Below are 17,884 nucleotides of genomic sequence, written 5' to 3'. Positions count from 1 at the left end.
AAATCAAATCCGACATTCAAAAATGGAACTGTGAAGTTAGTGTGAGGCAATAAAGCTGTGTGAAGGAGTGTAGAGAGGAGCAGACAGTCATATGACCTGCTGAGCAGCACTGATGCCTTCAGGGCAGGTGGGACAGACAGAGAAAGTATTCTATAACCCCAGATGGTGATCAGTAAGGAGTCAACCATGGCTGCTCTCTAAATTGTCAGTGAGAAGAGTCTCAGCTGACCAGGTTTCATTTACCAGTTAGTTGCCCAAACAAACAAACTAACAAACAAACAAACATGACTATTTGCTAAAAAAGCAAAAGTTACACAAAAATAAGAATATTTGATACTGTAAATGTGTATTTCATACTAAAAGAGCTCAAACATGCAACTTATTACTTATTATTACTGTATAAACTTTTTCAAATGTTACTGAAGCATTTACTACTAAAATATAGGTTGCAGCTATCCAGCAGTAAAATATCTGCTTTATCTGTGAATCAAGCTAATTTAGTTAAGTTAATGAGCCAAAAGTTTTGCTTGAACGAAGCAAGTTGAGTAACTGAGGCGACTCAAAGAGACTCTGACTCTGTGGACGATGAAGACACGGCTGGTTCACAGACTGGAGAGGCGTGCAGAGGAAGAGGAGTGACTTTGTAGTGAGTTAAATTATACATCATCCTTTGTGTCACTAAATTTGCCAGTATTTGGTTTATTCTCAAGTTTTGAATGAGACTTGTGTGATGACATACTGTTACACTGTCATTAACGGTGCACTTCATGTCACTTTGTGTGATTTTTAAAGGCTCATTATTACAATTTTGTATTTCTGTGTAATGTAGCACAGTGCTAACAATGCTACTTCAAACATTCTCTCACAGCCCTGGAACTCAAACTATTTTCTGATGCTGTAAAAAGTTTCTAACTGATAAAGTGAGTAAAGTTTTCATGGAGTTTGGCAGCAGTGAGACAGGCAGCCACTTAACTCATAATCCAGAGTGTATTTTCAGAGCAGTGACTTTTGTTCTTCAGGATAACAGGCTTAACTAAACATTGAGAGAGAATTGAGTAATAAACAGCTGATCATCTTACAGTGGAGGACTTCTTGCTGCTTGTTATTGTCAAATTATAATGTTGTGCTCATCTTGCACTCATGCAGAGCTCCTGCAGCCTGTATGTCTCTGCCGTGTCTGGGGAGGAGGGGGCAGAGGGAAGCAACTCACTTCAACCACAGAGCATATATTAAACAGGACTTCAACCTGTTTAATACACAGTCTATGGCTCCAACTTGCTATTTGGACTGCTATATTCAATTTTGCATTTGCAATGGCTACATATTGCTCCTTTAATGTCATAAGTGGCCACCAGCTAGTTGACTAATGGCCTGAACTAATCAATACTAGCTGACTAGGAAAGTGTTTAGGCAGGGGGAGCCCTGCTACATTCCATAAGACACCAATGTAACATGACATCTTGACTTCCTGTTGAGAAATTGTTGGAAACAACACTTCTCAGATGTTTCCTGCTTCAGTCGGGTCAAGACCACAACCACTCCTTTTTCAAACAGCTGACTGGATAGAATCAATTCCAAGTCCTGCCCGGTCTACCTGTAATAAGCTGAATATTGTGCTTTTTCACTATAACCATGTCAATACAGTTCATTTTAGCACCTGTCTATTCTTCTGTCTTCCTTTCTCAGGGCTAAACAAAAAGGGTTGCCCACTTGTCCAGGGCAAGTAAAATGCAATGTTGGGTGAGGAAATCTGGAAACTCACTTGCCTGAGTTGCTGAGCATTTAACTACCAAGCTTTTGTGATAAAAGATTAATTGTTACAGTAGTTTTTCATGTACACTGATAGAAAATGCTCTTTTCAGCCCTAGATTAAACAAGACAAGTGACTTTAGTTATTGCAGTTATTTGACAAGTGCTCATAAATAAAACAATTTGTAGAAGGGAAAGATTTCTGACCCACTTGTCCAATCAGGCAAGTGAAAAAAACATTAATGCTGAAACCTGAAAATGCTGAGTGACAGAGAGGAGTGATGCACTCAGGGACAGACTGGGGAAAGAGTTGGTGTTAAAACATTAGAAGTAGATAAATCTTTGCTGGAGACCAGCAGCAGCAGCAACACACAGCTCATAGTTAAACATCCAATAGATATTTGGTGTTTAAAGCAGCAGAGATGGTTTATATTGCACAGGATGAGCAGAAGCTGAAGCTGCTGTTAGTAAGAACCCAAACCTCTCCTGACCTCATGGTGACGAGTTAAAAAGCACAAGTTACACATACAGTGTGTAATGTTTGGCAAAACTGGAACACAAAGTCAGTCTGAAGTGAAACTCTCAGACGGACCCTGCAGGATCCACCATCATTCAGGTGGTCTGAAGGAGAAGGAGGAGTCCATCACAGGATCACACAACTGGACGTGGATGCTTCTGCACTGCTGGACACACAAATGCAACACTTCACATTATATTACTGCACAGCTGTGAATATCTCCTGCCTCCAGAAAGTCACATTTAAGCCTTCAAAGATCCCTCCAGACATGTTTGAAGACTCAAAAATACTTTTCTTTGGAGAATAATTTGTTTGACATAGTTTTCCCGTAAAAAGTTAGTCAAATATTCTTTAAATGACTGTGAAATCATTCAGCTTAAACATCAAATTAAGGAACATTAAGCAAGACAATATAAGAGAGTTTAAGCCCATTGATTGACCAATAAAACGGCTGAAATGATCCCACCTCTGCTCGGGCGCATCACACTGCTTCATCCTCTTGGGGGCGCTGCCCTCCCACTCAGCTGAGGGTGTCTGAACATGCTCACTGGTCTCACTGCTCACCTGAGGAGACACAGAGACACTTTTCATTCTGATTTGTTTCAAATCTAAATATTTCTCTGCAACAGAAGATACTTAGGATTACATAAGCGACCATCTTAATTAAAATCCAGAACTTAGCTGGCAACACACGCACGCACACACGCACGCACACACACACACACACACACACACACATATTAACTACGTGCCTGGAAATACATGATTTTCCAACAGTGTGCTGCCCACTTCAAACCAGCAAGAAGACAAGATTGATTGCAACATTATTGTTCATCTGGAGTTGTGTGTGTCTAACTCATGAAAGCAAGTTAAAGGGTCTCACTACTTTTAGCTCCATTTTGTTCTCCTGAGAAAACATCAGTCAAACCATTGAGCTAAAAGAGGCTGAACACTGCTTAGTTAGTGCTAATTTCTGTGGATTTATCACTGCGGACCACACCTTTCACACATTCACTTGATCCTCTGATAAATATACATATTGATTAGTAGAGCTTTAGAACTTTATTTTTTATGTTGTGTTCTCGGCCAGGACTCCCTTGAAAAAGAGATTCTGAATCTCAATGGCAATATTCCTGGTAAGGTGAAGGTTAAGTAAAATTAAATAAATAAATAAATAATAAAATGAAATAAAAGTATCTGTTATAGGTACAACCATTGAGTTCAGTACAGACATTTGTGCCAGTAGGCAGAGAATTTAAAAAATATATATAAAATAATTTAAGTTGCAAGCATTACCTCTGGCCCATCTGGTAGCTGAAGTTTTGTTGCTAGAGGTCACTTGACTTGACTTGACATGAGTTTTGTGTTTTGTCCACAGTAAAAAGGAGTTAAATGTCACTTCCTGTGTCCACTAGGTGGTGCTAGAGAACACCCACTAATTAAACCTTATGGTGAAGTGAATTGAGCGTAGGCGACACCATGAAAATTTCATGTAAATCAAATGATTGTCACACAAGGCTTACTTACCGTTGCCAGTAGGTGGAGCAATGAGTGTAACTTTCTAATCAGCATGTAGATGTGTTCAGACCAGGACTCTTATCAAACATGTGAAATCTGGGGCAGATTTGGGCAGGTACACTTCAACAACTTTACAACAATTCCTTGTTTCAAGGTGAAACACTGAAATTTGACGCCAGGCCACAGACACGCCTTTCAATGAAAACTTGCAAAATCCCAGTTTATCATTATCAAGGTCTTAAACATTTTCTGACCAAATTTGATGTGATCAAACTGCTAGGACCATATCAAAGAATAAAACATGTCATTTCCTGTTGCCAGTAGGTGGTGCTGTGACTATGACTGAATATTATCATGTAGATGTGTTCAGGATGACACAAAATCTTCCTGTATCATGACAAAACTTAAAAAAAAAAAAAAAAGCTTCACAATTTAACATCACAAAGGTCTTTAGATGGCACTGACCAAATCTGAAGTCGGTCTGATTAATTCTCTAGGAGGAGTTTGTTAAAGTGTAACACTTTAAAATTGCCCAAAGTTATTAGATTCAAAATGGACGACTTACTGTAGGGTTTGGGCTATGGCTCCCCATACTTTTTTGTATGTCTCGAAATTAAAACATCAGTAAACATCTGTTGACCCATTTTGGTCCCTGTAGGTGAAACATGCAGGGACTGCACTTTAGGGGGTGCTGTTGAGCCATTTTACCACACCCATGTTTGAAACCCATATCAGACGTAAATTTTCATCACAAGTGATGCATGAGCCAAGTTTCATGCATTTTTTGAGAAGCCTGAATACCTCATTTTTGTAACAAAAAACAAGAAAGAAAGAAGAATTGTTAGGAAAAAAACAGGGCCCTAAAATATACTCAGCACCTCACATTCAACTTTGTGAGATATGACATCCTGGAACTTCATGGGTAACTCTCACTGTATGAACCTGAAGAGGGTGACTCAGAAAGTGTGTGTGTGTGTGTGTGTGTGTGTGTGTGTCTCTCTCTCTCTCACCATATTCCTCTTCCTGCTGGGCTCAGTGCTGCTGCTGCTGCTCGCTGTGTTGTGGCTGTCGGCGGCTGAGCGGAGGGGTCTCCGGCATAACTCGTCTCTTTGATGGACGACTGTCTTCGACTGCAGCTTCCTGCAAAGACAACACATGCTGTGTTAGCAATTAATCAGCTTCATCTTTACGATTTAATGACATCCTATACAACAGTCCTGTGACATATCACCACCTCATGAAGCTTACAATGTTTCTTTTGAGACCCTGTGGACATTTTTTTAATGCCTCAGTTTTGTCCACCCTTATTTACAGGTGAGAGGTGAGCAGGTCTTCAGCCTCAAGTCAAAAACAAACCTCAACAAGGTTAAAATAAAAAGGGGCACACCTCCACATACTGAACTAAATGTAGAATATTTACATATAAAGGTTCACAGAAAATTGTCTTGATTAAAGGAATTGTTATGTAAAAGACAGACACGTCAAAATAAAGACAACCTTACAGTAACACTTTATATTAAGGTGCTTGTAATGAGCGTTAGTTAATAGGTAATAAGGCCATTTTAAAGATGCTTATTAACATTAACAAGTATTATATAAGTGTTAATAATAGCATAATAAATATGTTTATTATTAGACTAAATGACATTTATAAGTAGTCTTATAAGGAACTTGTTAATACTTTATAGACTGAAAATAATAAAAGCATTATGAGTTTCTTAAAATTGTTTAAAATAGCATTATAAACATATTTATTTAACTACAACTAACTTACCTATTATGTTAAACTTTACTAAGGTCTCATTGTTACTTTATTAAAATTTCTACATACTTCATTATGCATCAATGGGCAGTTAACAATGTACTTATTAACGGTTAAGAGGTGCACACATTTGGGGGGTACTACAGTATGAATAATGCTTATTAAGAATAATTAAACCTTTATTATGCACTTGTTAACAGTTACCAATGAGTTTCTTTACAATTATTTTGATTTTTAGTGTTTTTCCTCTGCTAAGAACAGCAAAAACATGGATAATAAAGATAGAAACCTTTAGTGCTCTTCATACTGCCTTTAGATCCAGGTTAATACAACCCTGACTTAAGCCTTGACTAAACCCAGGTCAGGTATGGAATTAATCCGCAGATGCTGTGGTTTCAGATGAAACAAAACTTTTCCATGGATGTCAGTTTTTGAGCCATGACAGAGGACAAACTGTGTCCTGCAACAGACTAGGTAAGCCTTGTTTTTAGCCTAGCAGTTCTTGATGACCTGCAGTCCTTGCCAGCCAGTTTAGAGGGGTGAGGAGTCAGCAGTTGCTATAACAAAGAGCAGTCAATAAAGTAGGTTTTTTAAAAACTGTGTCACCACAACCAACTAAGTAGCTCACACACACAACCACCTTGCAGAGACAGTTATACTGGCATTAATATGGAGCACATAGTTTTACTACTGAAATAATGACCAGCCCTACACACTGCAGAAAAATGATCCATGTGTCTGATGGGGTCAGTGTGAGGAGGTGAAGCTGGTCAGAGATGTGCAGATGAAAAGGTAACGAAGAGTTAAACTGTCTTTAGCCTTCACTCCGTCCCTGGTGGTCAGGCCTCAGCTACCTCACCGTTCACTTACTGTCACCAAGCATTGATCTACACACTAATTAAGTCCCTTGGCTAGGAGTTGTGTGTGTGTGTGTGTGTGTGTGTGTGTGTGTGTGTGTGTGTGTGTGTGTGTATTAACAGAAGGGAAATACTCTACAAAAAAGCCACAATCAAGAGTTAAAGAGTAAAAACTTTGCTCTGCAGTCAGAGACAAAAGATGGCAGTAATGTGAAGCTGAGATGAGAGAGAGAGTGTGTGTGTGTGTGTGTGTGTGTGTGTGTGTGTGTGTGTGTGTGTGTGTGTGTGTGTGTGTGTGTGTGTAAAGCATTGAAACAATGGCTACCAATCATATGTGACTTCAGCAGAGAGACCAATACATTTTTGATAATCACTGAGAGCAACATCTGATAGATTCACACATGTCAGTCCAGGCAGTGTGTAGTCTTTGTTAAATCAATAATTCAGCTGTGTGTAGAGAGACACACACACAGCCCTCAGCCCTGCTCTCGTCCCCGGTGGTGTGAGCGCTCTGACCCTTGGTCCTCTCAGCCTGTCCTCTCGTCGGTCCTCCACCACAGCTAATTACACTCCCTGGAGTTTGGAGGCGTCAGCCTGCAGCCGCGGCCCCCATCTGCTCTGCTGGGTGGTCGGAGCTCTTTGACAGCCTCCTCTCCCTGCTCTCTGACAAAGTGATAAACTAATTAGCCTGGCTGGGCACACCAGGGTTGGGGCCCTCAGCATAGCTGGCCCCTCCACATAGCGGGGCTGACCCGGCCCCTTCTCTAGGGAGCTGGGGCCGGGCGGTCTGAGAGTGGAGTTACTGAGGTCTGGCTGATCAATGCTGAGAGGCTGTCTGAGAGACAGACAGGCCTGAGGTCAGTATGAGCCTGAGTTTCACTCACAGTCATTCTACACACTCCACACAGTACACACTGCACACTGAGCCCAGCACTTACTGTTTTTATTATATTAATTATGTTAATAATTACAGGTGAAGTTCTCACATACATACTTTTCACTGGATTGATGTTGTCAAAGTATTAATACTTTTTTAAATAACACATTTAAAATGATAAATATCTGTTACTCATAGTATTGAAGGACTGAAGTACTGAATATCATTTCTTTATACTATTATTGTATCAAAGTTTAAAATTCTGGCATTGAGACAACTCTACATGAGACAATCAGAAACAGGAAGACGACACATTTAACAGGGACTTCACAGAACAGTCCACTATCAAAACCACCAGCTGACAGTTGATGCATCATGATAAACCGATCAATAACCAATGGTCAGCTATGTTAAATAAACAGGATTTGAAAGGATAGTTCAGCCAAAAATGAAAATTCAGTCATTATCTACTCACCTTCATGCTAATTGAAGGTCAGGTTTAGTTTTTTAGTTCACAGGAAAACAGTGTTGCAGAATCCAACAACAGAAGAAAAAATGCATAGAATGCCTCCATACTGTTTGCATGGCGTAATCCAAGTCTCCTAAGGTCCCAACATGCCAAATTGACTTAAAAGATGTCATTTACACCATGTTTTTAGCCTGAATCTTCACTGTAGATAGTAAGCTTGAGCCACGTCCATGTATGCATGCACACCGTCTGAACTGGGTGTGTAGGGTGTGATGATGTAGGCAGAAGTGAACGGCAGTGTCGGGGCTGTAGGAGACTTGGATTACACAAGACGAGCAGTATGGAGTCATTTTATGTTTCTTTTGTTTGGTTGTTTTTTTACGTTTGAAAACTGATCACCATTTCCATTGTTTGGGAGATTCTGCAACACTGTTTTCCTGTGAAACTCCAGCAGCGTTTTGTGGACTAACAAAATAAACCTGACCCTCAATCTGGATTCAGTGACTAAATTTTCATATTTGGGTGAACTAACTCTTTAAGAAAAGGACAGACTCCTGCTATCCGTTAAAGGAAGTTTAAGGCAGTTATTAGAGCCAGACGCACACAGTTGCTGTCCACTGACTGTAAGTGCCTGGCTCTCACCTCATCAATGAGCTGACAGGCTCTGATTGGCTCATAAGTTTGACAACAAACACCATGTGATGTAGAAATTAAAATATCACTGTTATCATCTAGAATTGTATAATGCGAGACCCCTAGCTGTAATTCACAATTATTTTCATTATTGATTAACCAGCAGATTATTTTCAAGATTAATTGATTAATGATTTTATTCAGGGGTCGGCAACTTTTACTCTCAAAAAAGCCAATTTGGGCCAAAAGAAAAAAATAAAACTTCTTAAAAAAACTAAAATAAAACTAAGACTTCTTTCTTTGGACATCCAGAGCTGGTCCAGAGAGACTTAAGACGAGCCTCCGACAACATTTAGAGGACAAGACTCCCAGAGACATTTGAGTTGACAAAATATTAAAACTTCCTTTTTACATTTGGTGTATGTACTACACATTTTAACAACGGCAGACTGTAAGAATCACTTCAGGGCTTAAAAAATTATTTTGAAATAAATTAAAATGACCATTATTCATTTCCATATAAGTTTTTGTTAAAGCCACAGGAAGCTAATGGAGCGGGACTAACAGCGAAGAGACCCCTGGTATAGTTTATATAGGGCTGTACAATATCTAAAAAAAACCAGAAAGATAATCATTACAAAAATGTGGTTATTTTGATAGATATTGATGACTCATAATTAATTTTCATATTCACTGAAAAATTATAATACACATTATACTACTAAATCATAATGATGTGACATTTGTTGGGGTCTGTACCAAACAAACATGTCGTCTTTCATCTGGAGGAGATCTGTAGGTCAGGACGTCTCTACAACATTACAGCACTTCATTATATTATTATGCTGTTTCACTCACATTTGACCTTTATCCAAAAACTGTAACTTCTGTGATTTAGATATTGCCCTCAGCCATACTGTGATTCAGTAATATTTCAATTAATTGTGCAGCCATACCGTAAAATGACATTTGTGAAAAATTCTCCAGAGTCCACAGTGATATCAGATGTCTTCTTTTGTCCCACCACACATTCAAAACCCAAAAACTCTTCATTTACTGACATGAATGACAAAGAGAAGCAGCAAATTCTCACATTTAAGAGGCTACGACCAACAAATATTTCACATTTTTGCTTGAAAAATGACTGAGACAATTAATTGATTATTAAAATAGTTGGCAACCAATTTTCTTTTGATCAACTTATCAATTAATTGACTAATTGTTGCAGCTGTTCTCAGGTCCTGTCATCTACCTGCTACCTGTCTATAGAAACTGTCCATCACAGTGTGTTTATTAAGGTTTTAAACTTACATACCACATATTTATTTTTATGACTTTAGGCACCCAGTGTGTGTGTGTGTGTGTGTGCACGCGCATATGCATATGCATGTGTGCGTGTGTGAGTGTGTGTGTGCAGCTGGTACACACCTGACAGCTGAGCTCAGGCTCTGGTACCAGTCGTTGAGATCCTCCTGGTTGCTGGACATCAGCAGCAGTTTGGCTTTGGGGAAGGTTAACTGAGGAAGAGGAGGAAGAGGAGGAGAGCAGTTAGGATGTGTGTTCATCTTTTCCTTCTTTTAAAGGCTGTATTACAGTAAAGTGATAACATTTCCTGAACTACAGTATTGTGCTATTTGAGTGCTGGTGCTGTATGTTGATGGGTGTTTGGAAGACTGTTACAGTCCTGTCATATTGACAACAGCTGAAAGTCAGACTTTCTCATTCACTTCAGTGAGACTGATGTATTGGTGTAACAAGTAGTGCTGTAGCTCAAACAAATACTGTAGATTCAGGGAGGTGTTCTCAGGAGACTTTTCTAGTTTATCAGCTGCAGCTCCATCCATGTACACACACTGTTTGTCACAAATACACAAACAAATGCACACTTAATTGTAGAATACCTGGTAGCTAGTGCTGTCATAATACTGGAGGCTCTAACTTCAACACATCACTTTCATTTGATATATCTACATTCAATACAATTTATACTAAGATTGTAGGCTTAATTTTTTTGATTTTTATTAAAATATAACGAGCTGTGAGATGACTGAAAAAAAACAAACCATTTTAGAAGTTTTTTTTAATCAAGGCCTTCAAAAATACCTAAATACCTAAACCATCTAATCTTAAGTTAAGATAATAGTACTGTGTGTTAAGCACAGCATGTAGGCTATGAAGGCGCTGCAGCAGCGTGTGTCAGCTCGCTGGTACAGATGTATCAATACTGCAGAAAAATGAGTATTAAAAGCATTTCAAATACTCAGAATCAATACTCACAGATAAATCAGTAGTTTTGTCAGCACTATGTGTAGCCTGTGCTTTTTAGTACTGTGCTCAGTAGTAGCTAATTCAACCTATTTAGAGAAAATGAACACCTTGGCCTAAAGCTCTTCTGACTAGACTTGCTGGTTCAGATTTCCACCTGTATCATTGTAGTAACATGTTGTTTGACACAGGCTTTGTATTCTATGCAGGCTAAAATCTATAATGTTTGTCCAGGCAACATGCACCATTTATTACTTTAACACCAGAGCTCACCCCTCAAAACAATAACAGTTCTACAAGACTACAGAATATCACTAATAATAAAAGAACACCTCAGTTTCTATCTTTGATAGTTTGTATCTGAGCTTTGCACAGCAACAGTATTTAACAGTATTTATCAGGTTGGGAGATATAGCTGAAAAATTCATCATGCATAAACCTTTCATTTCAGTCGACATTGATAATTATTGATAATTTTTTAATTAAATGAACTTTTTCTTTAAGGTTGAATTTAACCAATTTATTTATTGAGGCACACAGGAAATAAACTTTTAAAAATTAGACTTAGTCTTAGACTAAAAACTAGATTTAATAAACAAACAATAAAAACGCTGCCTTATTGGTGAGCTGACCTGTCATTTTTTTTTATATCAATTGCCTCATCATTTGCACTCCTTTTCTCACTTCAAGCTGTTTGTGTTGTTGTGTCACATGTCGATGGTGCAAATCAACACAGATTATCTGTTTGTGTCACTTGCAGAGTGCTCCACTATCAGAGATACGACAAGCTGTTTATGAGCATTGCATTTAATGCATTTAATATTGGATATTTTCTTGAGCATTTTTCTTATTGTTAGTGATGACGTGTCTATTGCTGATACATGTTGCTGTCTTCTTATCACGTGGACCTGTTATCAGTTGGACATTCACAAGCTGACTTCAGACAATTTTCCAGATCTGCACATGGATTTCCCATTCTGACAGACTTTTGAATTATTCAGCACTTTAAACTTTATTTAGAAATATACAGTTAAGAATAAATAAATAAAAAAAAAAACAATGAAGAATTTAGAGATGTGTGAAGAAGGTAGAGCCTGTTCTTCTGAAACATTTAGTCGTCTTATCAACTGCAGTTGGATGACTGGAGAAATAAGACATCTGTGTGCTTGTGTTCCTTTTAACAGCTGTACAAACCTGTCTTCATTTTGTTGACAAATGATCTCTGTCATAGTATTTGCCAACATTTTTTCACTGACCAAAATGACACAACAGCTAAATAAAAAATAATTTATGATGACAAAAACTATGATGAAATCTATCTTTTGTCAATGTCGTCAATGAACTTGCAGTGACATTTGCAGATGTGCGGTAAACACACTCGCATTAGGGTTGCAACTAACGCTTATTTTCATCATCGATCAATCTGTCGATTATTTTCTTGACTAATTGATTGGTGGTTTGGTCTGTAAAATGCCAGAAAATGGCAGAAAATGTTGACCACTGATCCAAAAGTCCAAGATGACATCGTCAAATGTCTTGTTTTGCCCAAAACACAAAAATATTCAGTTTAATAAAGAAACCAGAAAATGTTCACATTTAAGAAGCTGAAATCATTTTTTTTGTCAAAAGACTTTGACTAAAGCTAAATCAAAAGAAATGACAAATGTAACTTCTTTCTAAATTAACACTGGTGGTCTGTTTCTGTGGTGGAAAACTGACATCCAAGAAGAACCGGCTCCTAAACAGCACCTCAGTCCCTCAGGCCTGCAACTAACAGTTATTTTCACTGTTGATTCAACTGTCTGTTATTTTCTCAATTAATTGATTAGTTGTTTGGTCCAATAAATATCAGAAAATGGTGAAAAATGTTTATTGGTGTTTCCCAAAACCCAAGATGACGTCCTCACATGTCTTGTTTTATCTACCACACATACTTAGTTGTGTGGTGGATTTTCCATTCTGGAGGATTTTTAAACTATTCAGCACTTTCTCATTTAGAAATATACAGTTAACAAAGAGGATGTGATGCATATTTAAATATGGGCGGAGAAAATAAAGAAACATCTAATTTCACAAACTTTTTTTTATAGTGCTTGTAGAAATCTCCATGACAGCACCCTGATTTGAAAAGATCAGTTAAAGCCTTGCAGGTTTTCCAGGAGACACCGGAACTATAAAATCTGTAGATTTATCAGGTTTGGCTGTATTTTAGTGGCCTCACCATCTGTTAGTGATCGACACCTCTCCACAGCAGGCCTGAAGCTGCAGTAACATTATAAAAACAGTAGAGGGCAGGCCAAAACAAGCAAAAACCTCAAGTCTGTCAGCTCGTCATACAACAAAACCTGCTGCCGCTTCATCAGGCTGAACACTCGGACTAGAATCTGACGGTAAAGAAAACAAAACAACCGAGTAAAGTCACTGAATGTGCCGCTAACTATACTGTGATCTGCAGGCAGCTGGACAGAAGCCTGTCCTCTGATCTCTTGTGGACTCCTCTCAGGTCTCCTCTGAGTCAACAGTAATTATCAACTCTCTCAGTCACATTGCTAAAAGCAGCCTCCGATTGGACTTGTCAAACAAAGCAAAGGGAGATGTCCGAGCCCAAACAAAAGGGGCTTTTAGAGCAGCATAATTACACTGGGAAGCTATTACAGAGGATCAAAATGAGGCCTTCACCATATTAAATGACCTTTCACATTTACCTGCGGCTGCACACTCTGTGCAGCCAGCTAGCGTGTTGAGAAGTGACATATCGATCATGTCCGTGTGTATTTGGACAGAACTTTACGGCAGTACAGAGCAGCATATAGCTCATCAAACATAATGATGTTTTTACACAGGGGACGGGGAGTGTCTCTCATTATACATTAAATAGATTAAGATTTCAAATGTACCATCATCAAAAGTATTATCTCATTACAGAGTTCAGGGAGTGGGGCCGAATCGAGTGCCGCATGATATTAGGCACTCGCCACTTGGGGGACGGCGGTTGATTTATGCACAAATAGATTCCACTTCTATTGCAATGCGGTAATTAGGGATTTGTCAGGAAATCTGACCCTCTTAGGTAGAAATTACTTTGTATAATAAGAACGGCAGAGCACGGAGCCTCATCGCCGCACATAATTTAGCTTGATTATTTATACATCAAAGAGAATCTGTCAGGGATGTGGGAAAATATTCAAGTAGCGAGGGGATATTAGCAGGAGGAAGACTGCAGACACAGAGAGAGGAGAGAAGAAGGAGGAAAGATGGAGGAAGAGGAGGAGATGAAGAGGAAAACGTGGGACAAGCCACAAATAAAAGCCAACATGTGTGACCAGGAAAAAAAAAAAAGAAAAACAGCGGAAATTTTAATAAAAGCCTTTTTTTAAAACTTTGCATATAGATTGCCATGGCATTTACAGCTGTCAAATTTAATTTGGCTTTAATTCTTCATTGGCCTGGATGAGGAGGGCCCCGGAGTGCTGACAGCCCTTTTCCTCCAGCTCAGGTAGGGGCCCGGGATCAATAATGTGTCCTTATGAGAAATTACGTGTAATGCTATTGAGTATGCATTTGGGCCTCGGTGGGATAAGAGGCTAATGAAATGCCATTTCTGCCATTAGATAACGTGGAGCGGGCTGGCGGCGAGCGGCGACAGGCTTGAGGAAGATGTATTTACTGGAGGGCCGGAAGAGATGGATCTGCAGCCTAATCTGATCCAGCAACTGAGAGATTCTGTTACAGCAGGCAGCCATCACTACACTGCCCGAATCCTCACACACACACACACACACACACACACACACACACACACACACACACACACACACACACACACACACACACACACACACTCCAAATAATACCGCTCTGACTAATCTCCCCATCAGCAGCCTTTTCATTAGTCCCTTGAAGGATGCTTTTAATTCACACTGCTTTCAACAAATGAAGTCACACAGGCCTGACAGTACGTCCCTGAACACACAAAGACCATCATACTGCAGCGTGATGGACACTCTGGAGTCTAGAGCTGCAATGATTAATTGATTATTCGCTTTGTTGTCAACTATTAAATTAATCTGTAACAGTATTCATAATCAATTAATCTGTTTGAGTCATTTTTCTATTTCTTAAATATTGAATATTTTCTGGTTTCTTTACTCCTCTCTGACAGGAAGCTGAATATCTCTGAGTTGCAGACAAAACAAAACGTTTGAGGACATCATCTTGGACCTTGTGAAACACTGATTTTCTGACCACACAACTAAGTAATTAATCAAGAAAATAATCAATAGATTAATGGACAATGAAAATAATTGTTAGCCACAGCCCCGCTGTATTCTTATTTATATCCACTCAGGCTGCAACTAACGATTACTTTCATTGTCTATTAATTTGTTGATTATCTTCTAGATTAATCACTTGCTTGTTTGGTCTATGCAATGTCAGAAAATGGTGCAAAATATGAAAAACAGTGTTTCCTAAAGTCCAAGATGACGTCCTCAAATATCTTGTTTTGGCCACAACCCAAAAATATTCAGTTTTCTGTTGCTAAGGAAAAAAGAAATTCTAAAAAAAATTACTGTAACCGATTAGTCCTTTATTAAAATGGTTGCTGAGTAATGTAGTAATTGATTAATTGATTAATCCTTGCAGCTTTAATATACACTTCGTTTTTCACCATATTCACTCAGTCCATATTTCCTTTAATTATTTTTTATTTTCCTCTTCCTCTTGGCTCCTCCATTACTTCTAGAAACTCCAGCCTGACTTGAAATATATATCTTACGTATATACATACATGGGCGATATGGATGTTGGAACTTTCACAAAATATGAACACAAGAGATTTCTGACATGATGACTACGTGGTCAAAGACAAATAAAACAGCTGGAACAGTCTGATGAGAAAATGGCATCACTTTACCGTAATGCCTTTGAAACCACAATACTGATGACACATCGCAATATAACTACCTTCCCTGACAAAATCAATATTATATAGTTCAGCCTGTGTATAACTAGGATTTCCCAAAATTCACCCTCTTATGTGTGTTTTGTGCTGCACAAAATTACAAACTATATCAATTTCACCCACATGCTACTGATGAAAATCCTTTTCTTTTTTTCGACACTACAGAATAGTGGTGAATGATAACAATTGATCAGGCAGAGAGACAACAAGCTGTCAAAGCTCTGACTCATAATTTTAGGGTTAACACACCAAAATGTGTGTGTAGCAATGAGAGCTGTCAGGAAGTGTTGTCAGAGAAATCAATTTATTGATAAATATCGATTGTGATTATTTGATTTCAGTTCTTCTTTTCCACAGTGCTGTGCCAGCTGCATCAGAGCTGCAGCTGAATGGACAGTACTGTGACTATGGTCAGTTGTGCTTAACACACAGTGCTATTAACTTTAATGAATTAAGTTTCTCATCATCATGTTGGACCTTTTATTACATTTATCTTTTAATAAAAATCTAAATATTATGCCCTCAATCTTGTGTCAGTTTCTCCTTGTGGAATTGGAAATAGTTCTGATTATCAGTATTTTTCAAATTCCAATATCATGAGAAGACTACTGTTAAACATTAAAACTGACAGTCCATGTCTTCTCAGATATTACACCCTGTTATATTTAGGGCTCAAATGATAAGTTAATTAATCAATTAGTCAATCAATACAAATTTAATCATCAATCATATTGGCAATCAATTAATTGTTCATGAATTAATTATTATATCAGTCAGTAAACTGAATTAGAGTTGCAACAATCAGATAATTAACTGATCAAAAGAAAACGATTTTTTGATCAGTGATTAATTGCCTTGCTGGTTGCAGCGTCTTAAATGTGAGGATTCACTGCTTTTCTTTGTCATTTATGACAGTAAATGAAGAGTCTTTGAGTTTTGGACTGTTGGTCAGACAAAAGAAGACATTTGAAGAAAAGATTGATTAAACAATCTGATTAATTGTGAAAATAATCACCAGATTAATTGATTATGAATAAAGTTGTTAGTTGCAGCCCTGCAGGAAAACTGGCTAAATTTGCACCAACAAGCTATCAAAGCTCTTTAGATGTGTGTGTAGCACTGAGTGCTGAAAAACTGGCCTGTTAAGAAGAAACTGTGATTTAGTCAGGGCTTAAACCATAAGTTAATTAACTGACTGGTCAACTGAAATAAAATAAATCAGAAAAGGTACTGACAAACATTTTTTTCTTAATTAATCAAAAGTTATGAATCAGTCAAAAATGCATTGTATGAATATCATAGTAAACTGAATATGTCACCTGGAGCTCTGGAAAAATGTAAGGCAACAAAAAAATTAAATATTAATTAAAAAACAGCAACAACAGACAGATAAATCAATAATTGAAATAACTGTTAGTTACAGCCCAAATTTCATTCAAGGTAACCTCTTGTATGGTTGCTTGTGGTTGGACAGTATTTCAAATTGAATTAACTGTTAAATGAATCTTAAGGTTTTGTAGGAAAATATACTTTAATTTCTTAAACCACAAAAGTATTGATTGTTGATTCATATGAGACTGATATCAGATGATCTCAGATAATATCAGTGTAGCAGGTGACCTGTGATGAGCTCTTAAACACACTTTGTGGCTGTTATCTTTAGCTTTTGGACTGACGATCAAACAAAACAGGACATTTGAAGACGATACCTGAGGCTATTAGAACTTGAGATGGACAGTTCCTTTTTTACTTTTGATGGACTAATAATGTTTTGAATAGTTGATAAAGAGAATAATCACAGAGAGCAGCCTTATTTGAAATGACTCTTACATTTACTGGTTTACAGCTTGTGAAACATGTTATATTTCTCAGTAGAGCTGCAGCCAAGTATTTTGATAATGGGCTTAAGTCATTTTTAAAGGAAAAAGTCAAAATTCTGTGATTTCATCTCCTTAAATATGAATATGTTCTGGTTTCTTTACTCCTGACAGTAAACTGAATACTTTTGACTTGCGAGTGAAACAGGACATGTGACGATGTAATCTTGGACTTTGGCAAACACTGATATACATTTTTCAAAGTTTTCTGATATTTTTAAAGAAACAACTATTAATTGATTAATTGAGAAAATAATCGAGAATGAAATTAATCATACAATAAAATGAAGGTAGTTGCAGCCCTATTTCTCAGTTTAGAAAGTAAAAAAGACATTTTTATTGAGTAAAAATTCGTTTTTAACTTAATAATTGACTCAATAAATCAAAAATCACGTAC

The 17,884-nt window shown here is 37.8% G+C and overlaps 1 protein-coding gene across 2 annotated transcripts in view; it reads right to left on the bottom strand.

Annotated features, from left to right (window-relative positions):
- Positions 1–678: 678 nt before the first annotated feature.
- Positions 679–17,884, bottom strand: part of arhgef39 (Rho guanine nucleotide exchange factor (GEF) 39) — a 94,138-nt gene continuing 76,932 nt past the window's right edge. Inside the window, exons 9-12 of one of the 2 annotated variants that reach the window (XM_084711151.1) lie at positions 9,811–9,899; positions 4,795–4,924; positions 2,733–2,830; positions 679–2,432 (exon numbers count right to left, since the gene is read on the bottom strand). In XM_084711151.1, coding sequence (XP_084567277.1) covers positions 2,393–2,432; positions 2,733–2,830; positions 4,795–4,924; positions 9,811–9,899 — 357 coding nt within the window. In that variant the 3' untranslated portion in view covers positions 679–2,392. The remainder of the gene's footprint in view (positions 2,433–2,732; positions 2,831–4,794; positions 4,925–9,810; positions 9,900–17,884) is intronic. The other variant, XM_084711152.1, reaches the window with a different exon arrangement.

Source organism: Lutjanus erythropterus, chromosome 22 (assembly GCF_056507025.1).
Source record: "Lutjanus erythropterus isolate fLutEry1 chromosome 22, fLutEry1.hap2, whole genome shotgun sequence".
Taxonomy (NCBI): Eukaryota; Metazoa; Chordata; class Actinopteri; order Lutjaniformes; family Lutjanidae; genus Lutjanus; species Lutjanus erythropterus.
This window is presented reverse-complemented; position numbering and strand designations above follow the sequence as displayed.